Below are 24,544 nucleotides of genomic sequence, written 5' to 3'. Positions count from 1 at the left end.
CTGTACTACAAGTTCAACACTGATTACCAGGCAATGACCATTACGACGATTAAGGGTCTTGCCCAAAATTACATTACTCTTGCCAAGGGGGAGCAATCTATAGAGGTTGATCAAGTCTATGAAAAAAGGGCTCAGAAAACACTTTAAAAGCCCACAGGTCATGACATGAATAAGACAGCTTTCTGAACTGGTGGCAACAATGTGAGCAAAGCTGAGCTGTTTCGACAACATGATCGATCTCATCTTGGCAGTATTGTACAGCAAGCCAATACAGAACTGGAGATGGTGCTGACAACTGTTGCCGTGGTGCTGACAGATACTATTGCAAGATGGTGCTGAACTAGACATGATCTGCACCTCAACAGTATTGGCAAAGGGAGATCGGTGGAGTTAATTAGTGACTATATAGTAGGCGAGTATGGGACCACACATGGTCAAGTGCCAGTTGTCATGGGTAGGAGGACTAGGTCTTTTTTATGACAAATTGTGACAACAGGCTCTACTCCCTTAAAAGTATCTCAAACCAGTTTTGAGATTTCTTCACCGTATACACCAGAGTACACATACCTCATAGGAATTTGTTCAGAATTACTTGTTTTTTATACAAAATATACAGTCCGTTAAAAGTAAAGTACAACAGCTTTCAGTAGAATTACAGTCTCAAACAGAATGGTGGTATACATTACAGAGCACTGATGTAGAGATAATGAAATACAGCATATGATGCTATCACCACACAAATCTGCTGTTACTGCTGCACCTTAAAGCTAGAGAAGATCTCTCTCTCTCTCTCTCTCTCTCTCTCTCTCTCTCTCTCTCTCCCTCTGTGTGTGTGTGTGTGTGTGTGTGTGTGTGTGTGTGTGTGTCTCTGTCTGTCTGTCTGTCTATGTGTCTGTGTGTCCCACACACAGTGATAATGTTTAACTTTTTAACTTTCGTTGTCAAATTAACTGAAGTCCTGCAAAGAGTCTCAGCCCCCAAAACTGACATAATATTTTGTGTAAATATTATGTGCAAACATTAACACAGGTGTTGGCATTGACATTTCTAACATTCACTCTTGGTGTGACACAAATAATAAACACAGCTACTACATCATCCAAAGGTTCAGCACGAGTCTTACCAAGTACATATTTGCAGACATTGGCAAGAGAAATTGTAAAGTACTGATAAAAGATCTTGGCCTTTCTGATCATTACTGTCAGATAACAAAGATGGAGATCAGCTTTGTAAAACCCTCAAAAGAACAGACCTACGTAAGGATCTTTTTGAAATTAAAAATACATAATTTTTCTAGGGCACTGGTAAATCAAATCTGGGATGAAGTGTATTTGGAAAACAGTGTGTATGCCAAGATCGCTAAATCCTGCATGTTGTTTAAATTAAGTTTTGAGGAGACATTTCCAAAAGAAGCCACTTCCACAGCAGCAGCTAATGAAACCAAATGGTTAACTGGAAGTTCTCCCAGATGCTAAAAATTTCTCAGTTATTTTCAAAAGCACTACACTGACCTACAGTTCTTAGATCATCATCATAGGTATAAAAAAATGTGCAGGAGGGAAATTGTACAGGAGGGAAAGATTTGCCGGAAAAAAAAAAAAAAAAAAAAAAAAAAGCCATTCAATGACAAAATAATACATAAAGAAACAAAAGCAATGTAGTGTGGGATGTCATAAAACAAGAAACTGGGAAAAGCACACAAATATAACACACAGATCAAAGATGGGGGTAGAAAACAAGAAAATCCTCAGGAATTGGCAAATTTTGTAAATGAATATTTTAAAGGGAGGTATAAGATGAACATCAACAAAAGCAAAATTAGGATAATGGAATGTAATCGAATTAAATTGGGTGATGCTGCAGGAATTAGATTAGGAAATGAGACGCTTAAAGTAGTAAAAGAGTTTTGCTATTTGGGGAGCAAAATAACTGATGGTGGTTCAAGTACAGAGGATGTAAAATAAATATAAATATAAAATGGAGACTGGCAATGGCAAGGAAGGCGTTTCTGAGGAGGAGAAATTTGTTAACATAGAGTATAGATTTGAGTGTCAGGAAGTTGTTTCTGAAAGTATTTGTATGGAGTGTAGCCATATGTGGAACTGAAACGTGGACGCTAAATAGTTTAGACAAGAAGAGAATAGAAGCTTTCAAAATGTGGTGCTACAGAAGAATGCTGAAGATTAGATGGATAGATCACATAGCTAATGAGGATGTATTGAATAAAGTGGAGAGAAGAGAAATTTGTGGCACAACTTGACTAGAAGAAGGGATCGGTTGGTAGGGCATATTCTGAGGCATCAAGGGATCATCAATTTAGTATTGGAGGGCAGCGTGGAGGGTAAAAATCGTAGAGGGAGACCAAGAGATGAATACACTAAGCAGAATCAGAAGGATGTAGGCTGCAGTAGGCACTGGGAGATGAAGAACCTAGCACAGGATAGAGTAGCATCAAGAGCTGCATCAAACCAGTCTCAGGACTGAAGACCACAACAACAACATCACGGAGAAGTTGCAACAGAATTTTCCTAAAATATATGTAGCACCTGTAGTGGCTTACACAGCATGTAAAATGACATTCTAAACAATATAGTTCTAAGTCAGGAAGACAAAACAGAAATTAAAAAGCAAGAAGTCAGGAGGTGCAGGTGAGATGATGATGATGGTACTTGGTTTGTGGGGAACTCAACTGGGTGGCTATCAGCACCCATACAAGTTCCCAATCTTTGCGCTGTCCACTCTCGCCCCTTTCCTGAATGACAATGAAATTATAAGGACAACACAAACACCCAGTCCCCAGGTGGAGAAAATCCTCAACCGGGCTGGGAATCGAACCTGGGACCCCCTGATTGAGAGGCAGCAATGGTAGCCACTAGACCATGAGCCGCAAACAGGTGTAGGTGAGAACTTAATTCCTGTTCTGAAGGTGTGCATAGAGAGCATATGACAAATGAGCACTTTAATTTGGGTAACTGCTACAAACTGATATGTTGAAAAAGCTACCAAGAATTGTGTACCTGTGATTCCAGTACCAAAGGTATCTCAAGTACCATCCTCTTCTGTGGATGCTGTCTCCTCTGCAGGAAGTATGGGATCTGTCTTTACTTGTCCACTCGACTGCGTGTGGTGTGTCAACGGTAGACCTAGGTGTACTGCACAGGGTAGATGGGGACCAGGGAGGACATAGGGTGTCATACCAATCACTCTAACCAACACGTTCGAGGTGCTGCCTTTCACTGAAACTGAAACTTAGCCAGTACGACTCATGTAATGTATTTTGGGGATATTTGTTTTGTCCTGCGTCAAGAGCAGGCAAACACAAAAGGGTAGGGTCTACTACTCATAGCAAATTCACAAGTACATTGAATAATGGTACCCCTTAGTGAAATTGTGACAAAGGAAGGGAAGGAACACCCGGTGCTCACAATGTGTATGCCTGGGGGCCTCTTTCAACATTTTGAAGAGGGTATTTTGGAAGCCACTGAGGGAACAGGGTGCAACAAATTGCAGATTGTGGCACACACTGGAACACAGGGTGCCTGTTGCCTTGTCTCCGTGGTCGTACTTGGGTCATTTCAGTGACTGGCAAAGAAGGTTGAGAGGACCAGCCTTGCGCATTGAGTTTCAACAATGCCCACAATCGCCTGATTCCAAATCAAGTAGAAGGACTGAACCAGGGTCGGTCTCTCTCTCTCTCTCTCTCTCTCTCTCTCTCTCTCTCTCTCTCTCTCTCACACACACACACACACACACACACACACACACACACACACACACACTCTATCACTCTCTTTAAGATTGAACACAATTCTATGTACAAAAAGCTGAAATAGCAGCAAGATTTTTGGAAAAATTTGATTGTATATCTAAATGATAGGCTAATGGGAAACAGAGGTAGTACATCTGTCACAGTAGGCAAGAAACTCAAATCCACCGAGACAGACACTGAAGCTGCATGTGACGCTGTTTGGGCAAGTCTCAGTATCAGGAGCGGTCGTAAAATGGTAACTGGATCCTGACGCCCAGCAGATTCATCTCCTGATGTAACCAAAAACGTCATATAAATCCTCAGTTCACTTGTATCCATATTGTAATCATCAGTGGAAACGTTAATCATCCAACAATTAACTGGGAAAATTACAGCTTTGTTGGTGGTGGGCATGACAACACATCCTGTGAAGCTTTACTAAATGCCTTCTCTGAAAACTACCTACAACAGATAGTTCAGAACCCCACTTATAATGAAAATATATATGATCTAATGGCAACAAATAAACCTAACACCTTTCGGTGACAACAATGTGGTCATGGCAACACTGATTACCAAAGTGCGGAGGACAACCAAAACAAGTAGAAAGGTATACACATTCAGTAAAGCAGACAAAAAAAATAGTAGTGACATATCTGAATGAGGAGCTTGATATTTTAAACAAGGGGGAGGACCAGGTAGAACAGTTGACCATGCATTGGATAGATGCGTACCCAGTAGAACAGTTCATAATGGGAGGGATTCTCTGTAGTATACAGTCACTGTAAAGAACTTCTAAAGAAAGGGAGACTACTGCAAAATAGGTGTAAAACAAAGCATAGTGCTATAAATGGAGAGATGCTGAATGAAGTGTGTTTGGCAATCAAAAGAGCAATGCCTGAAGGCTTCAATGACTACAAAAGCAGAATTTTGCCAAATGATCTTTCACAAAATCAAAATAAAGTCTGGTTGTATGTAAAGGCTGCTAGTGGCACTAAAATTAGTGTCCAGTCACTCGAGACTGGAACTGAATTTGAGGGTAGCAAAACAAAAGGTGAACTGCTTAACTCCGTTTTCAAATGTCCCTGTACAAAGAAAAACCAAGAGAATTGTCCAAATTTAATCTTCATACCCCTGAAAAGGTGAATAAAATAAGTGTTAGTGTCATTAGTGTTGAGAAACAGCTGAAATCATTGAAACTGAACAAAGCTCCAGGGTCTGATAGAATCCCTGTCAGATTATACATTGAATTTGCGGCTGATAGTCTACTGTAGGTCCCTCAAACAAAAAAACCATACCCATTAGTTTGAAGAAAGCACCGGTCACACCCATTAACAAGAATAGTAATATAAGTGATCCAGGAAACTACAGTCCAGTACCCCTTACATCGATTTGTTCTTGAATCTTGGAACATATTCTGAACTGAAACGTAATGTGTTTATAATTTTGTTCATAGCTGTTTTCCAGCAGCTGCAGAACATTTCAACAAAGCTGATGATTGATTTTTTTTCCCCTTTGTTGATAATGAAGTATCTCTAACAGAGTGACCTCCTTCAGGCCGACCAGCATAGATTTCAGAAACATAGAAACATCGATCTTGCGAAGCCCAACTCACACTTTTCTCAAATGACATACTGAAAGCTTTGAATCGGAGCAGTCTAGTAGATGCAGTATTTCGTCATTTGCAAAAAGTATTTGGCTCAATACTACATCTATACTTATTGTCAAAAGTACAATTACATGGTGTATCCACCGAAATTTGACTGTATGGAGGATTTTTTTGTGTAGGGAGGATGTGGCAGGTTATCTTGGATAGAAAGTCATCGTCAGATGTAGAAGCAACTTCAGGTATGCCCCAGGCATTTGCGTTGGGAGCCTTACTGTTCATGTTGTATATTAATGACCTTGTGGACAACATTAATAGTAACCTCAGACTTTTTCCAGATGATACAGTTATCTATAATGAAGTACTGTCCAAAAGAACCTGCATAAATATTCAGTCAGGTCATGATAAGGTTTCAAAGTGGTGGAAATATTGGCAACTTGCTTTAAATGTTCAGAAATGTAAAATTGTGCAGTTCACAAAATGAGAAAAAATATATTTTACGATTATAATCTCCGTGAGTCACAGCTGGTATAGGCCAACTCGTACAAATACCTGTGTGCAATATCCTGTAGGGATATGAAATGGAACAATCATACAGGCTCAGATGTGAGTAAAGCAGGCGGCAGACTTCAGTTTATCGGTAGAATTCTGGGGAAATGCAATCCCTTTCTGGAGGAGATTGCTTAAAATCACTTAAGCAACCCATTCTAGAATACTGCTGAAGTATGTGGCACCCTTACCAAAAAGGACTAATATAAGATATTGAATGTATAAAGAGAAGTGCAGCATGAATGTCACAGTTTTGTTTGACACATGTGAGAGCGTCACAGTGATGCTGATCCCTACGTATCACTCGTATAGAGATCATGAGGACAGAATTAATTACAGCAGGCACAGAGACATTTAAAACAATCATTCTTACTGCACTACATACATGAATGGAATGGGAAAAAGGGCTAATAACTGGTGCACTGGAATGTACCATTTGCCATGAATTTCATAGTGGTTTGCAGAGCACAGATGTAGATTTAGATGTCCAAGACTTTTGACATTGCTGACCATACAACACTACTAAACAATCTAGGAGCACTGGGTGCAAGAGGAATGAATGGTTTTAGTCTTACAATGTGCAGAAAGTTGATAGTTCACACATCTGTTGATGATAAATTTTCAGTAAAACAATTGTTAGACAACCAACATATACACACATTTGTTCTTCAGGGTAAAGTATTGAGTACAATTCTGTTCTTAGCATACATCAATGACTTTCTAGACAGTAGTATTATGAAGGGATTAGATTGCTACTCGCCACATAGCAGAGGCATAGAGTCACAGATGGGCATAAGAGTAACTTTGTGTACACAGTTTCAGGGTCTGCCTTGTTTCTTGTGGCAGAAAGACCAAGAAAATGTACCTCTACACAATTTTTAAACTAGCTTAACGATTGCCTCCATTTATTGGGTAGTACCATCATTTTTATCCTTATTATTAAGTACAAAACGAATTCTTCGTTATTGTCAAAGTATTTATTACATTCTTGTGCTGCAACCTACAACACTTTTAGTTTGCAAAATATTATTTCAAACGTTGCACACACATTGTTGCTGTACTGTGGCTGGAGACACTGCTCTGCATCTACTGGTGTGTGTGTGTGTGTGCGTGTGTGTGTGTGTGTTTCTGAAAAAGAATTTCTTTCCCCAAAAGCTTAAATGATTAGCAGGCTTTTCATCGTGTCTGACTCCTCACCTCTTCTAAGCTGTGAGAAACAATCTATCCATTTCATAATATTGTTGTTATCCAACCCTTGAATTCCCTAGCAGTATAACGCAAGGACAGAAAGTTCTCTTCGGTGACCACAGCAACATCATAACAGCTGATGAAACACACCCATTTCAGAATGGAAATTGAACCCTCAAGGACGTTTACAATTAGTAAGTACACCTTGTTCAGAATAAGTTGACGATTCACACAGTGGCCAGGAATGCCAGGACACATGCTTTGCCCCTGTGTAGGACTGTTGGGCGGGGGGGGGGGGGGGGGGGGGGGGGGGGGGGGGGGGCAGCTGTGAGGAGAAGGCAGCATTGGCTGCTTCCCACAGTGTTGGTACCATTATCCTCAACTAAGTTTACACCAATACTTCACATCTAATGGTAGTTTCATATTGGCTGCACTCTGACACCGATGGATACCTTTCAACCAATGCCAGTTTTTTCCGCTTCTGGCAGCACCAGTAAAAATCATCAGCTTATAGGGGATACACTGTATGTAATAAACTGCCATTGAACATAAATAAAATGAATAGTATGCACTCCGCACAAAGATGGAAAACAATTATGGCCCTTTAACCTTTGCAGTAACAATGTGGGGGGTGAGATCTTCTGAAAATTCTGTACTTTTGTCATGTGCTTCATATTTTAAAATTTTGAAGAAACATAATGTTCACTGTTTTTTATTCCAGGTTCCATAATTTTTCAGTAAAATTTAAGTCTTAGCGGCACATGTGACTTTTTGCAAACATTTGTCATATTCATATTTTTAGGTTAAGGGCCCTTCTTACAAATCTAGATATCTTAAAAAACTGTATTGTGAATAAAAATCAATGACAATGAATGAAATTTGTACTTTTTGTGGTGATTAAGATGTACCCCTCCCTTACACATTATGGAACATATATTGGTATGCTAAGATTGTGCTAAAAAGTATTTTCTGGTTTTCCATCAGTTCTTATTTAAAGAGTAAGTAGTTGTTAAAAGTTAACAATCATTAACAAAATTTGATTTTTTTTTAAATATTTGTGGCGGGCACAAAGTACTCCCCCCCCCCCCTCCCCCCAAAGCCCTTGGTATTGCATGTTACAGAAAATGTATTGGTATTGCTTCGGTTAAGCGTATACGTCAACCTATAGATGATGTAACAAGCACAAGATTTTTTAGGGGTGAATATTGACTGCCAAGTAACACGGAATGTACACAAAAAGACATAGGTAAAAAGAATGTCATCCGCATGTTTTACTCTTAGGGTTCTCATTTGTTTATGACAGCGAATGTCTTGTGGTGACACACTTACTCTCATGTATACTCAATTGTCATGGGATTCTTTCCTGGGAATTTAAAACAAAAAACTTTAATACCATTTTTAAACTGCAGAAAAGGGCAGTAAGAATAATAACTACAAGTAGTCGTTGGAACGACTAAAGAATTGTTTAAAAAAACTGAGAATTCTTACTGAGTCAAGTACCAGTCTGTTGTGGGTATCATGGTATCAAATCAGAGAAAATATTACTAATATTCCTACTTATGGGTATATCTTACAGAGATCTCAGTGCTGACAGATTTGAAGGAGTGTGTACAAGAGCATATATGCATGTAGTGTCTTGCAGAATATGAATGTAACAGCAAAAATGCTATCCATCATGCTACATCTCATTTACAACTATATCTGTGTCAACATGAAGAATTGTTTCTGTATGAATTCATCATTTTAATTATTCTCTAATTATACGGTTATTAGCTACTCTACAATTACTCCTAACTCTGTGTACATAACTTCAAATCATGTCCTGTACTGTTTCTTGTGACAGACAAATCAAGAAAATGTAAATCTATATCTTTTTTTAAACTAGCTTAATTACTGCCTCCATTTATTACCTAGTATTCTCATTTTTATGGTTACGTACAAAACATTAACATTTCCTTTATTATTCAAAAATATTTATTATGTAATGGCATTCAGAAGAAATTGTCCAGTCAGATCAAAAACTCTTTGGATAGGCCTAATTCAATTTTAGAACAAGTCTCTCAAATCTTATTCAACCTGTGCTGTAAGATCCAATTTTGATTTGATATTGAAAATAATATTTACAAATGCCAAGCTGTCTGTGACACCATTAACAGAACAATGGGCCATAAACAGAGCCCATCATGAAATTCTATGAAGTGATGGCTGTTCCTGTGTTTTCCTATGGAAGCAAAAGCTGTGTTAACACAAAAAACTTCAAACAGCACAGATGATGTACCTAAGGCAAGTTTGCAGGAAAAGAAACACAATTACAAGATATCAGAACAGAATTAAATATTTTCAACAGGAATGAAAAACTGAAAAGTATCCTGAAGATTGCAGACAACACCTCATGAGAATGTCAGGTCACATATCTCTCCAAAAGAATCTGAATTACAAGCCATATGAGAAGAGAGAGATTGGAAGACCTAGGGAATAAAATAGAAATGATTTTCTTTGTGGGCACGGATCAGGCCACAGACTAATGCCTGAAACAAAGATGATGATTTATTACATGCTTGTAACACAACCCACTACACTTATAGTTTGCATAAATATTATCTCAAATGTTGCTCCACTGTGAACTATGTAATATCTAACTGCCCTTTCAAATTCACTGTGTGTCTTCAGAAACTTCATTTAACAATATTTTGAAACCAAGGAAGGTTTCTAATGGCAATCATCAATACTGCACTATGAAAACGCATAACATTTATTAAAATGGTAATTTATTGTTTACTGTTTTGACTGAGGTTGTTGAGCATAATGCAACCACAAGGGAAACACATATAATGTGATGCTTCTGTTAGACATTCATCATGACTCACCGCACAGCATTGCACTGTCGATGTTTTTGAAAAAGATTAACAAACGTAATTTCTACTTTCAACATACAAATTCTGTTTCAGATAAAAAAATTAACATTGTTATGTTCTTCATTCGAATACTTGGTGGGTTGCAGCTTTATGTCATAACATTAAGACACAGGGAAAGGTTAGTAAAAAAAACTACACAAACACTATTATTAAACGGAGTCACTGACATTTGTTCGCTTCTGTGATATTAAGACTTCATCAAGCGTTATTTCCAAAACTTTTTTGGGAGCTGTTGACCTTGCTGTTTAATATCCAAAGTTGTATCAGCCCAAGAAATTTACTTTAACTATAGAAATGAATGAAACGGGAATAACAAGCTTGAAATACTATACGATGTCTAATTATCTAAAATGGAATTACAGTAACTACTATTTTTATCCGTGATTCGCAACAAGTAAAGCTACGTAAGTGACACATACGCTACGAATATCTGGAGGAGGCAATTTCTGCTATCAATCAATGCTTTCAACACTTATTTGCAAAGCGCCGCGTACTTACGATATTATATATTGTTGGTCTCTGAACGGTTTCGAGCTTGCAAACAGAATTCTTTTCTTAATATCTAATCAAGATCGAATAAGTCACCTATATTGTTTACACACTCGTCAAGCTTTATTCAGCAATATTTACTTCCGTAAATTACGTATCTCGACCGCATGCCTTGATTCCATAGCGGACACAAGCCGTGATTGAGTCGTCAGTCGTCGCGTACCTTTAAATCTACTAGGCGGCACAAACGCAGTACACTTTTGCGCAGTTGTGATCGGATGGAAAAAATTACACAGATTTCTTTATAATTTTATCTGAAGAGTTCATATTTGCACGACTGACTTCTTCCCGAAAATGCCAAATTTCTTTAACTTCAGGAAAGAAAATTTTATGTTGAGTGTTTTCGTTGTGTCGTTGGTACTGGGGGCGTTTTATTAAAAGAGCGAAAAATAAATTTTCTACTAGCATCAGAAGATCAGTGCCATTTACGAACGCTAGGACTCGACTGAACATGCAAAAATCCGTTCATACGTCTGTTGAGTTTCAGTAGAATATTTGCAGGGTTTCAGATGTTTTTTTATAAATCGAATGTTGACAGTCTGCATCTATGATAGCTTTGAGGCATCAAAGAACACGACTGTAGGGAACCACGGTTTAGAAAAGGTGAGCAAAGTTAGTGTTGTATTCTGTAAACCTGCCGTACTTTAAAGAAACAGCATCACAGAAATCGATGGCTGAAACTGAGTGCGAGGAGTTACTTTCTCGTTAAACAAGAAGCGGTGATATATCAAGTGACACAGCTGATAGAATGAAGTAGTACATTCAAGTAGTAATTGACTGCTCCTATCAGAACCTGGAAGGTGTTTTATCAAGTTCTAAGCAAAATTATTAAGAATACTCGTACAAACAAACAGTCTGGAAAATCGTATGGCAACTCATGCACTCGAATTAAAGCTCTGTATTACCGGTGACTCGCGCAGTCGTGTTTACACAGTGCTGCTTAACTTACGTCAAAGTGAAATGGTTTTTCCCAGAACATTCGTGTAGAAGATTAGTGCATAAATATGTAGTTCTGGGGGATGGCTGGCAGAATATTGTCGTGCGAGTAAGTTAAAAATTTGTGTCAGCGCTTAATCGTTCTTATTTTACGTACTAACTCTTTGGACTGATCATTGCTAAGTCGCCATTTTGTACGTAGCCGGGCACAAGAAATAGAGTATTTAGGAAGAATTATGACGGTTGGAGTGTTTGCATAGACGTGAAATACAGGAAACTCGTAGATCTAAAATATTTTGTGCGCCGAGCGTGTGACTGTTCCTGTTTCCTGCCAAAAGAACATCGGACGTCCGTGCTTCGTATTTGCCATATTTGAAGTCTATTGAAAGACAGCAGGGTCTCAGCAGACAGAAAACTGTTTCCAGGAGCAATATTCAAGCCCTTGTTTCGGATCTTTGCATCAGAATAACCACTTCACAATAAATGAGTAAACTAATCCTGCCATTACATGTCGGATATAGAGAGCGCTCTTAAGGCGTTGGACTTTGTTGGTATTCTGAAGATATTTCGTCGAGAATAACATGTGTGCAGTGATCTGTGTGATATCGTCATGCCCTGTATTGACATTCATGTAGTGTTTTCAGTTCTGTGAAAAAGCCAAAGACATCAAAACATTGAGGAATGAGACATCGAAGTGGGGGTCATGATTAGATGTCAGTGCATTTTGTGCCTTTATGTTGGATATTTTCCAATGTTGTTGACGTCAGAATATTATGGCATTTATTATGACTAATCGCCTCTCAACATACACGTCAATCGTAAATAAAAAAGCTAAAACAAAATTTGCTCATTTTGTATTTTGACACTAAGGCATTAGTACACAGACAGTTAATTTTGTTTGTATTTCAGGTAATGTAGATAGGAAATATCAAGACTTATGTACATACGTTAGTTTTTATAAATTCATGCCGTCAACCCTAAGGACTGAAAAACAATAGCCAAAATGACTATAGCCACTAGAGGACAGGGTGTTGCAGTAGATCCACCAGATGGTCAACTCACCACTCATGGCTCAGTAAGTACTGATTACGCTTATTGTTTCCTTTTTTTTCCCTTGAGAAAATTACATTCGCATCGATAGTTGCAGATTGCCTTTCGTTAATCTAAATGAAATTACACAATTTCGATGCGTTATGACACTTGTGTAGTCTTTTAATGTAGCACTAAAATATTTAGTTTCAGCGGTTTTGGATACCAGGTGAGTTTAGAGTGAAACATAAGAAAACTGCAAACAGCTGTCAAATCAATTACGAAAGGTGCCATTGTGCAACATCTTTTCCTCCTTTGCAGGTCTAATGCTATATTTAAAGTGAAATTTTATTCTAGTGGAATCATACGTAATTTTGTTAAAACTTCAATACACTGAAGTGTTTTTTTTCGAATATAAATATATTTATGTATTTGACTCAGTAATATGCAAATCAGCAAAACAAATTCCATTTCATTTACTGCTTCAGCCAATCATGTTAGCATCTTCCACACTCAGCGTATTTAGGACTGTCTTTCTTTTCTCCCCAAAACACAACAGATTCTAAGATTGACCGATTGAAAAGGAAGGTATTCAGATACAGACTGCTTGGCCTTACACTTACCTTCGAACGTTGCAATTTGTTACAGATGTGATAAACATCTTAAAGCGGACAAAACTCCCATGTCGGGGCACAGATTCGATTTTCATAGATTAGGACTTACGGTCTTTTTTGCATTGAAGATGCTATCTGTGATTCTGTCACTGTCCACTGTGTTGTGCATGAAGATTAGTACAGCCCCACCAATCTCAGCATTTTAATACCTTAAGAAGTGGACCTTACATTTTATATGAAAGACCACAATGTTATATTGTTGCAATGTCAGTGATAGTGTATAATTTTATGAAATCACAGCCGCCAACATGCAAAATCTTTGTTCATCGTTGTTGTTTATGGCAACAACTCTGTACTGCATTCTAGGCTATATGGCAATTTGGTGCAATATATATTGTGTAGTAGACCCCCATCCATGCAATTTTCTTAGTTTAAGTACATTACATGTACACGAAATACATCGGAATATATTTCGATAATTTGTCCATTGTCTAATATCTTCCAATTTTAGTTATTATACAGAAAATATGTTAAAAATGGCAAAATGCATTTACAAATGGCTTGACCGAAAAACCACAACCTGAATTTGTCCTTCACTATTGTCTTCAACAACACTCAAATTGTCACATTTCAACCTAAGGTAGTCCTTGGCCTACACTAGACATTTGTCACCACAGCAAAGTTTTCAATTTTCACGGCGGGGGGGGGGGGGGGGGTGCAGTATTGTAGTCTAGCCATTGGGAGCATTGGAAATAGTGATTAAGATAAATAGTCTAATAAAAATTTAGGAAATAAAAACATTGTTACATCTGGAGTCTAGCAGTTTATTTACATGATACAGTGTGCAGACACCTATGCACTTGATGAGGAGAGGACAGGTAGTTGGCCGTTTTAACAGGGATCACAACTAACAAAACAATGGAAGTATTGTGCTCAACATTTTTATTCGCTAGGATGTTCTTTTGTGCGACTGTATACAGTGGACACACAATAACTGAAATATGTGACTAAGCGCATGTAGTAATAGTGATGAAAGGAGCTATTACATAATATAAGTAGCACGTCAGATTGTACACCTCTGAAATGGGGCTGAAACACCAATACTTACAATATACTTAGCTTGAAAGATATTATTAGTCTCTGGAATTCTGCAGTGAATATATTCACATGGAGATAGGATACAACAGCCTCAATTTGTGAAGCAGATCTTAAGCATAAAAATTGGCAATAGAAAGGGAGGTTCTAGTTCTGCATAAATGTTTCCGAATGATCTGAAATTAGTATCGGGGGAATCTTTTTGTTAATGACAGTATTGGCTTTGTCAGCTTAACATATGGAAAAATCGTAAGTTATGTGTAAAGCTAATTGTCATGGGTAAGGAAATTATATCTGATAAGGAGAAACCAATTTCTTGAATTTGGTTTGTAAATTGTGTTAAAAAGAAAAAAAAGTAAATGTGTTACATAAAGCAAGGTAGCATAATTGTGTTGGTTGGCGGAAGAGGTCATCCAGTCATTCACTTGTATAACTTTATTTTTTGTATTGTGCATAATTGATTATTTTATTGGACTTGGGGGTGTGATGTAATGTGGTGTTTTCCTCATCTGCTTGTCATGATAGGCTCATTAATGAGAATGATAGGATAAAAAAGAATCTTAAACAAGAAGCAACAGTGGATGCATACACAAAGTTGATATTGTTAAAACTGGCAGCAGGAAAAGTGTAGTGGAAGAGAAAAGTGGCAGTTCAGAACTCAATTCTCAATAAGAAATACAATAACACAGACAGTAAAAGCAGGAGTAAGTGAATTGAAACTGATTTATGTGCTTGTAAGCAATTGTGCCATTGTAAGAGATATTGTCAGTACATACATAATTATACAGGTGGTTAATGTTATAAATATTATTACTTTGATATTGCCTGTATTGTACTTGGCATATAACTAGTTTCATTATGCAGATTGCATAATACATATTAGGTTGTTCCGACTTACAGTTGGGTCATTCCATACCAACTATTATAGAAAAAAATGTGCTGGGCGAAATCCCTGATATTTAGTAGACCCAAAAACATTTTCAAAATTTTTTTTACTGTTTATGGTTTAGAAACAAGGGTCATTTTTGTTTCAGGCTGCAAGAGATTTTTTTTAACAAGCATCCGTGGTTTTTTAAATTATTCAGTAATGGGTTGCCCCAGATCTTTCAAATAAGAAGCATTTATTTCAGCAGACACTGGACCATAAATTAAAACCACGATCACCTCGCTGAATGCGTTTCTTGATATATTTTTAATAGCTCAAAGGTATTGATAGAAAAAACATTAATTTTTAAACTGTATTTTTCCAAAGAAGGAGTAATTTCCCCTTCTTAGTATTTTTTGTGATGTTACACTACACAGTGTAGTCACTTTTTCTAGAGTATTAATGGTGATAAGCTTAAACTTAACAAAAAAAACACTATTTTAAAAAACAGATTTTTGAATTTGTTATTCTTCAGCCCTGCAATATCTGTGTTAGGGGACCAGGTAAAAATTTGAAAATTGCAAGCTTAATAGACCTTTATGTTATCAAATTTAGTACAAATTTCAACTTTGCCATTCAATGGGAAGTAACAGAAAAATTACAAATATGAGTCAAAAATACATTTATCTCACCTAAGGATTGAAGTATATCAGTTATATAATTTAAACGCATGAAATTAAAGTAATGAATGAATGGTTCATTGTTGAAACAGTCCTCTGCAGAAAGTTTCTGCAAGCTGGCAGATAGCATCTGAAAGACTGTACAGGATCATAAACAAGCCTGTACAACTCTGTGTTGTCTTCCCATTTCCACCAACATATTTTCAGTCACACTCAGTTAACAATGAGCACTTGAAGTGTGTAGTCTCAGTGGTCTATCAGTGTTCTTATTAACAAAGCTTGCCGTAAGAGTGTGTGGAGTGTTTCCTGAAGACATTATTGTAATTGAAGATTACTGTGAAGGAGAAAAAGTCTTGTTTTACTTAAGAGTTGGCTCAGGGGCTAACTAAATGTGCACGTCTCATGACATTAAATACTTAAGAAATTTCATCACCTTTTTGGTCAGTCTTGCTTGAACCCTTTTAAGAAACATAAGAAGCCTGTAACAAAAGGGGCGAGAGAAATAAGGTTTGATCATTATTTTAAAAATGAAAGTTCTTTTATCAATATAATACCAGGGAAGTCATTCTGTCCAACATGTTATTCTAAGATATTTATCATTAACAACGAATGGGACCATGACAGTTAACGTAAAGCATTTTGTGACTCATCAGAAACCTTAGAAAAGTGGATTTAGCTTGTGAAATCCTAGGTGTATGGCCTGCTAGTAAAAGTAAAAAAAAAACTAACTGAAGAAAAAAATACCTTTTGCATTGAATGCAAATGTGGAATAAGTGGCAGCTACTGTCAAAAAGAATTTGGAAGTTTCATTTCAAAACAAAAGTTGTGCTAAACCGTAAGGAAGTTGTAAAAATTCTCCAATTGAGTGTGATGATTTGATAGAAAAGCTAAAGATTAAGTGTGGAATTTCAGACAAAGAGGATAAAGTTAAGATTATCAGTTTACTGCCAAATTCTTAAGTGTCGAGCCAAAAATGGCGACGAATGTAATGTGTCAGCACGTTTGGTTAAATTAACAAGGCAGTTAGTAAATAAGCAGTACAGAAGAAAAATGCATCTAATTTCATAGATGAAAACGTGATCGAGAAGGTTATTAGGTTTTATGAAGATGACAATAACAACTGTTTGATGCCTGGCAAAAAATATCGTTTGTCTGAAAGTAAATAGTACTAAGGTTCATAGACAAAAAAGGTTAATGTTGTGTAGTTTGAATGAACTATTGACTGAATTTGAAAAAGAAAATCCTGACATTAAAATTTGATGGTCAAAATGTAGTGAGTTGAGACTGAAATTGTGTGTTGTTGCAGGGGCATTTGGCACCCATAATGTTTGTTTGTTTGTTTGTGTTTGTTTGTTTGTATCTTCAGGACATCAGTTGATGATAGACGCGGCCAATCTTACTTGACTATAAAGACCTTTTGGAAGTTCTGGTTTGCAATATGGACAGTTACAGTTGTATGATCACGGGAAAATGTTAACTGTCCAGGCAAACAAGCTTTACTTGACATGTTTGAAGACCGCGAAGATGATGATTTGATGCCTGACAATACAGAATACAAACAATGGGTGACACAAGACAGATAGGAACTGGTGGCAATTACAAAGCCATAAGAAGGGTTTTTTGAAGTGTTGGTAGCTAACCTTGAAAACTTGAAAATACATCATTTTATTGCCAAAGCACAGGGTAAATTTCTGAAAGAAAAAAAGCAAACCTTGGCGATTGATAAATGCACAGTACTTACCGAATTTTCTGAAAATTACTCCTTTGTTGTTAAAGATGAAGTAAAAGGGCACCATAGGGTAAACAAACAGACCACAGTTAATCCATTTGTATTCTATTATAAAAATCAGTGTTTACTAGTGTGTCCCAGATTGTGTGTGGTAAGTGACTACCTTGAACACAACGGTACAGTGGTGCATACTTTTCAACTGCAATTAACAAACTATATAAAACAGCACCACCCTTCCATAAACAAACTGATCTACTTCTCTGGTGATTCTGCAAGATAATATAAGCAAGCTGTCACAAAAGCTAGTCTGCAGCAGACCCACTTCAAGAAATGTTTATAAATTCTATAAACAATAGGTAAAAGGGATTATCTATGTTTTTGTAAAATGTGAGAAAATAGAACAACTCTACACCAAAGTCTTGGAAGAAAGATTCACCACTTGTCTGAAGATTAAAGGCACCCAGCCTTTTCATTGTTTTATGCCTTTGTCACACAACTTACTCAAGTATAAGTTCACGTCCCCTGATAGTGAACTTCATCAGTTTGGAAAACTTATACCACTGACTCTTCAAAATGACACAGTGGCTTCTGTTAATGGTGAACAGTGGTGGATTGTTGACACTGATAATATTGATTGTCAAAACAAAGCAGTGTTGTTACACACCCACTAGGACCAAGGACTGTTTAAAAAAGTTTAAAAATGTGTTGAAGCTGTCTGTCCTGGAATTTACAGCTGTGACTGAGTGAACTTTTAACTTAATACCCAAACTGACCGATGAAATTTCTCTGTTGTTGAATGAACAACGTAGTAAAAACAAATCGCATGAGAACAAGATAATGTAATTAGTTGGCTCATTTTTTTTAAAAAAAAAAAGTGTGGTCATAGATAAGTTTGTCTTGTGACTGATACACTTTATCTATTAGTCCAGATATTGCAGGTATCAAGAAATGTATTTTTGACTCATATTTGTAATTTTTTCCCGTAACTTTCCATTGAATGTTAAAGTTGAAATTTATACTGAAGTTTGATATCATGAAGGTCTGTTGAATGTGCAATTGTCAGATTTTTATCTTGTCCCCTAAAAAAGATATTGCAGGCTAAACAAGGAAAAAAATTTGTTTTTTAAAATAGCGTCTTTTTTTTAAGTGTAAGCTTCGCACCATTGGTACAGCAAGAAAAGTAACTACACTGTGTAGTGTAATAGCACAAAAAATATTAAGGGGGGTGAAATTACTCCTTTGGAAAAATACTGTTCAAAATTTGAGTTTTTTTACATTTGTGACCAATAACTTTGAGCTGTTAGAAATATATTAAGGAATACATTCAGCTCGCTGATCATGGTTTTAATTTCTGGTCCAGTGTGAGCTGAACTAAATGCTTCTTATTTGAAAGGTCCCATTACTGAATAATTAAAAAAAAAACCGCATGTGCTTGTAAGTGCAAAAGAATGGTTGGGATCTGAAACTAAAATGGTCACTGTTTCTAAATGAAAACCAGTAAAAATAAATTTAAAAATATTTTTGAATCTACCAAACATGGGAGAATTCCCCAGTGGATGGATTATGGATTGACTCAGTTGGTTTTTTCAGTCCTAATTATACCAAAAGATAGGATTTCTCATTAGGCCTTTTCATTAATTCATAGTGTAGAAAGTTTTTTCTTTTGACCATGTTTCAATCGCAATTACAAATTTATTTTCATTCACTTCTCATGTAATATGATGTATTGCGCCCAAGGGCACATGCTGGCAATGTCTTGGCTGTTCCTCTGCTGGCTCTCAAAGTAGGGGTTCTCAAAACATGACTGTACCAAGGTGCTGACACAGATGTCCAACTTCTGGGAGTGCATTAAAGAAACTTCAGAGATTCGAGAAAGGGAACTGCCATTCAGTTGTGAAAGTGGTTACACACATAGCAAATCCTCGGAAGAAGCACTTAGTCTGATTAAAAAGAGAAAATAGATATCTCACAGCGGGCTGACTTTGAGGGAAGGCGAGACGACAACCGAGACACTACCAGCACAAAATGTTGCTGGGGTGGACTGTGGGTAGAGTGGTGTCAGTGGGAGGAGGGTGGAGGAGGTGATGCATGTGCAACTGTGCCAGTGTGAGAAGAGATAAAAATCTGCACCAACTCCTAGGCTATCTGTTCATCACCATGTCTGATGTTGACAGCATGGTTGTTTGCCAAAATATCGTGCTCATTGGACAATGACATCCAGCCACTCACCCATAAACTACTTACTCATGAAGTATGATGGGAGAAATTAGAGTCGCAGGAAATTATTTATTGTGCGAAATTTAAAAAGGTGCATCATATCACCAGCAGAATTTTTGGAAGAAGAGACCTTCATAACTCATCACTAAAGCTGCCAAAATTTATAGTGTGCAGCCACAAAAGCAGATAATAAAATTTTTAATCAATACAGTTATTGTGTTTACTGAGCAACTCTTCCAGTTCTGTAATTATAGTGAAAAACGAGTACGATGGTATATGTAGCACAGAAGATAATTGTTTATGGTGCTTAGGAATGAATCCTTAATTCTTAGAACCCAAGATATTTACTTAGCTACATACAGTCCCGTCCTGTGTGCATTTTATTTGGTGGTGGCTGTTTTCATCGTTAAATTGTTTGTTTGGAAATATTCATAACATTGCTAATGGTCAGTCAGCAATCATAAATTTTAGTCTAAAGTAATACATTAAAGATAACTTATAACTTGGAACAACTCAAGAAATTTAATTTCGCCTAGAAATTACACTTTTTAATGTAGGATGTACACATGAAACTTTAGGGATATTTGTATACTGAATTCATAACATCTATGGTCAGAATGTTAGAGAGTCTTGGTGTTCTTTAGTGTAATTCTGATGTGTGCCTTGTTTGTGAGTTTGACTACAGTGTGCACTGGAGTTTTGTGTTTTGCAATAAGAATGGGAAAGGAACTCAGTGGCTTGAACACTTGAAATTAAACACTTGAAAGTGGTAGTCAGTACAAAGGACCAGAGAGTATAGTCCTGTTGGAGAGTTGAGACTCAGTTTATCAGAGAGCATGCTTTTTAAAATTCTTCATATGACTGGCTAAATTTAGATGACCATCAAATCAACACACAGGGAAGGAAAAATCACAGTCTAAAGTCCCAGGTGAGAATTAAATAATCCAAGCAGCAAAGGTAACAACTCTCCATAAAGGTGATTTATTGATGGGCTCATAAACAAGATAAATAATGATGGTAGCTGTTGGACAAATCCTTGTTTAGAACTGTGGAAGTGAGATACATGCACATACAAGCTACATTGTCCTGGCTGATTTCATGGGGAAAAATTGTGGTTAGCTGAAGGATTGAGGTGAAAGTTCCTTTGAAGAACGAAATACAATTGACTACTTAACACAACTGAAAAAAGGTAAATGGAATAAAAATTGAAAACTTTGAACATTATGAGACCCAAGAGGCGGAACAGGAAACAGGAGAGTAGTGAAAATTTGAAGTGGATGTGAAGGTGAGAAAAATCGAAAGAAGAAGGAATTGCAGAGGAATTCATATAAGCTTGTAGGATTGTTATTAATGTCATTTGTTGAATAAAAAACACTGTATACAGATTTTAAATTTGTGCAGTCAGCAGAGCCAGTCTTAAATGTCCTACATTGTGTTTGGAGATGATAATCTGTTACTTGGACCAAGTTCAATAGCTTTCTGTTTTCACTTGTTGAAAACCATTTTATAGTGATTTCTCAGGAATGGTTTTATTGCCTTCAACAACCCCACATTTGTTACTTTGGGTTGAATAAGCTGGATTGCCGTGCTCATCTGCTCCTCCTCCACAGTATGTCCCTTCCACATTTGTGTACCCACTTTCTCACTCCAGCTGCACTTCTCTCATCTTCAATGACTCTTACCGTTACTTCTTACCTTCCCAGCCTATCCTCCTCCTCACCAAGGAACTAACAGTTGTGAAATCTAGTGTAATGGCATGTTCTTTTGGTTTTGTGAGAGTGTTGGCAGCACTAATTTAATATTTTTCTGCATTGAATTTTTCATTTGTTAAAACTCTCATATATTTTAAGATTCTGATTTTATATTAGAAGCAACTGTACCTGTCTAGGTGGCTCCATGCTAAACTTCTTGCTCAATTTCAACCCTGCAAAGTATGTGTGAATAGCACATTTAAGACTATATATCTAGGAGAATGACGATGGAAAGTGGACCCGATAAAGCACCAAATGGAACTAAATAAAATTTACAGCTTTTTACAAAATAATAAAGTATTTTCATAGAGTGTGAGAGTCCTAAATCACTTCTGAATTGCAAATGATCATGGACTAACGAGCTGCAGAGTATAAATACACATTGCATAAAATCTTCACAATGTTCAGACTACATCAAATCAGAGTTAAAACTTGAGCTTTCAATGATTAGTCCAATCTTCTTCTTAAGGAGATCATTGTCTTGTGGGAGCAAAATTTGCTTCTGTTATAGTGGCGTTCAAGCTTGTCATCGGTCACTTGATATCACTTGGAAGTACACATTCTTTTGACAGTGACATCACATGGAGAGCAGGAGTCACGTGTAAAAATACAGAAAATCAGTAATGTGGTGTATGGCCACTTCTCCCTCCAGATCATGACTGAGGGACAAAAGGGGGGCAGAGACCACTCCCTTCATCTATATCTCCTTCAGAGTTATGGTTGTGGATCATATTTCTTTGCGATCACTCCATCTCAATTGCTCACCTCGTGTCATATAAATAGCACTCACCAGGTAGAAAGTCGTAGGAAAATTTGTTTAATCGTAGATACCTGTACCAGACTAATAATGTACAGAAAGTTCTGGTTGAGAGTAATGAATTATTTAGGAATAAAGGAGACTACTCACCTAAAGGCAGAAGTACTGCATCCAAAATAACCTGTAGTCCCTGCGGAAATCCTTTGGCTCTTCCCAGAACCTCTCCCCTCAATCCATCTCCCCACTCACTCCAACAACAGCCCGCATACCCACCTTCTACTTGCTCTCTAAAATCCACAAACCTAACAATCCTGATTGCCCCATTGTGGCTTGTTACAGTGTCCCCACCGAAAGAATCTCGGCCATTGTTGACCAACTTCTACAGCCAGTTGCCCAAAACGTAGCCTCCCACATTAGTTACCAACCATCTCTCCCCCCCCCCCCCCCCCCGCCCCCCCCACCTATGGGGTCCACAACTCTTTTGTGGATACTTGCGTGGCAACCATGGGACCTCGAGCTCGTGCATCTCTCATTCCTTTCCAGGCTGCATGCCATCCCTTTCCACATCCCTCCCTGTCCCCGATCCCACCTCCCCTTCCCCTTCCCCTTCCCCTTCTTCCTCTCTTTGGGAGTATGTTTGTGCCTACATCTGGAGACTGATGCTTGCGAACAAATGAAATGTCTTCTCTTCTTTTATCTCTACAATGTAAAGTATCTGTCCTTACTTTGTCCTTCTCTTTCCTTGATTCTTCTCTTTACCTTCTTCTCTGCTGCGTGTCCGAAGGCTGACTCCCGCGTAGCTGGTGATGGGGTAATGCATAATTCCCTGCCCTGGGGAGATAAGTAGGACCTGTATGTACCCCTGGTAAAGGCCAGGCCCCGGAAGGGGTGATTATCCGAGCTGGTACCTTCCAAACATTCCGATTGGCTCCTCCGTCTGTTTCTTGGGAGGTGTGACCTGAAGTGTGGACAATCATCTAAGGCGGGAGAGCCCCTAGAGAGAGCCCCCGCTATCAAGCAGCACGCCATCAGAGACGCTGGTAATCGTGGGGATACTTTCGCAATGGTTTCTTCTACTTCTACAACTTCTGCCCACAAGAGAGGGCTAAATGAGTGTCAGCCACAGAAAATTCTTCCATCAGTGCCAAAGTTCCTAGTTGTTTCTCGGTCTGACGAAGGTCAAGACTTCTCAACTGTAAACCCTTTCATTATTCAGAAAGGTGTCGAGGCAATTGCAGGTCCTGTAGTCTTGTTCCTGGTTACGAAATGGCATCGTGCTATTAGAAACAGACAGTGCCCTCCAGGCGCAAAAATTGCTTCGAACTACACTGCTACACACCTTCCCTGTCTGGGTGGAAGCACACCGTACTTTAAACCCATCACAAGTTGTGGGGGATATGAGATAATTTCAGTTCGCCCTTACCTCCCAAAACGTACGTGTTGCTGTCAGTGTCAGAGATTTAATCGTACCAGCCAGTCATGTTCCAATATGGCCAAATGAGTTACCTGTGGCAGGGGTGCCCATGAGGGTGATTGGTCACCCCCATCCCCTCGTTGCATCAACTGTATGGGCAACCATGCTGCTTCCTCTAGAGATTGCCCTATTTTTAGAGATGAACAAATTAGTCAGGAAATCTGAGTGATGGAAAAGGTGTCCACCGTTGCTGCTCATATAGCATTGTCCTTGCCTCTCCTTGACCTACTAACTAGCCATGCAGACTTGCAATATCACCTTTAGCGCCACGGTCGTCAGATCAGCCAGCCCAGAGATCGCCTGTTCAACCTCCCCACTGTCATCTGCTCACTCTAAGGCTCAACCTTCATTGGCTCCTGCTAAATCACGGTCCCCAAAATCGGATGCCCAGACTTCCAAAAAAGAGCCTACTCATGTAGAGTTCCCATACCCAGACTTCATAACCCTCAACCTCCTTTGTGTCGATGTCCTGCTTCCGAGAAGGCTCATAAGAAAAACAGTTCCTCTCCTTCACCACCACGGCGTATCTCCTTCTACAGCGCCACCCTCGGCCGTCTTCCATGTCGCCAAGATGCATTACTGGCGTCCCATCACCCAGCCAATCACTGGTGGCAGGTGCTGCCCCTGAACAACCTATGGATCAGGATCTTCTGCCTCTGGCTAAATGCCATTCCACGCCATCGGCCACTGGCTTTCAGTGGTCGCTGAGTTGACACCAACCATGGTGAGATTTTTCCTTTATTCATCTGTCCTGTGTCAGTTATCAGTTGGAATATCTGCGGAATACACTCCAATCAGGATGTGAACTGTTGATCCTCTTACTATCATACTCCCCGGTCATC

The 24,544-nt window shown here is 38.2% G+C and overlaps 2 protein-coding genes across 8 annotated transcripts in view; one reads left to right on the top strand and one right to left on the bottom strand.

Annotated features, from left to right (window-relative positions):
• Positions 1 to 10,999, bottom strand: part of LOC126458246 (uncharacterized) — an 80,804-nt gene extending 69,805 nt beyond the window's left edge. For 3 of the 7 annotated variants that reach the window (XM_050095147.1, XM_050095154.1, XM_050095148.1), the window contains exon 1: positions 10,505 to 10,998. The gene's annotated coding sequence lies outside the window, so the exon portion shown is untranslated. Of the gene's footprint in view, positions 1 to 10,504 lie in introns of all 7 variants that reach the window. The other 4 variants (XM_050095150.1, XM_050095149.1, XM_050095151.1 and 1 more) reach the window with 4 other exon arrangements.
• Positions 11,000 to 11,699: 700 nt separating this feature from the next.
• The window catches only part of LOC126458245 (probable ubiquitin carboxyl-terminal hydrolase FAF-X), a 314,613-nt gene continuing 301,768 nt past the window's right edge, over positions 11,700 to 24,544 (top strand). The window contains exons 1-2 of the mRNA XM_050095144.1: positions 11,700 to 12,309; positions 12,401 to 12,566. Coding sequence (XP_049951101.1) covers positions 12,495 to 12,566 — 72 coding nt within the window. The 5' untranslated portion in view covers positions 11,700 to 12,309; positions 12,401 to 12,494. The remainder of the gene's footprint in view (positions 12,310 to 12,400; positions 12,567 to 24,544) is intronic.

Source organism: Schistocerca serialis, chromosome 2 (genome assembly GCF_023864345.2).
Source record: "Schistocerca serialis cubense isolate TAMUIC-IGC-003099 chromosome 2, iqSchSeri2.2, whole genome shotgun sequence".
In the NCBI taxonomy this organism is placed as follows: domain Eukaryota; kingdom Metazoa; phylum Arthropoda; class Insecta; order Orthoptera; family Acrididae; genus Schistocerca; species Schistocerca serialis.
The sequence above is the reverse complement of the archived record's forward strand: the minus strand, read 5'-3'. Positions and strand labels throughout refer to the sequence as shown.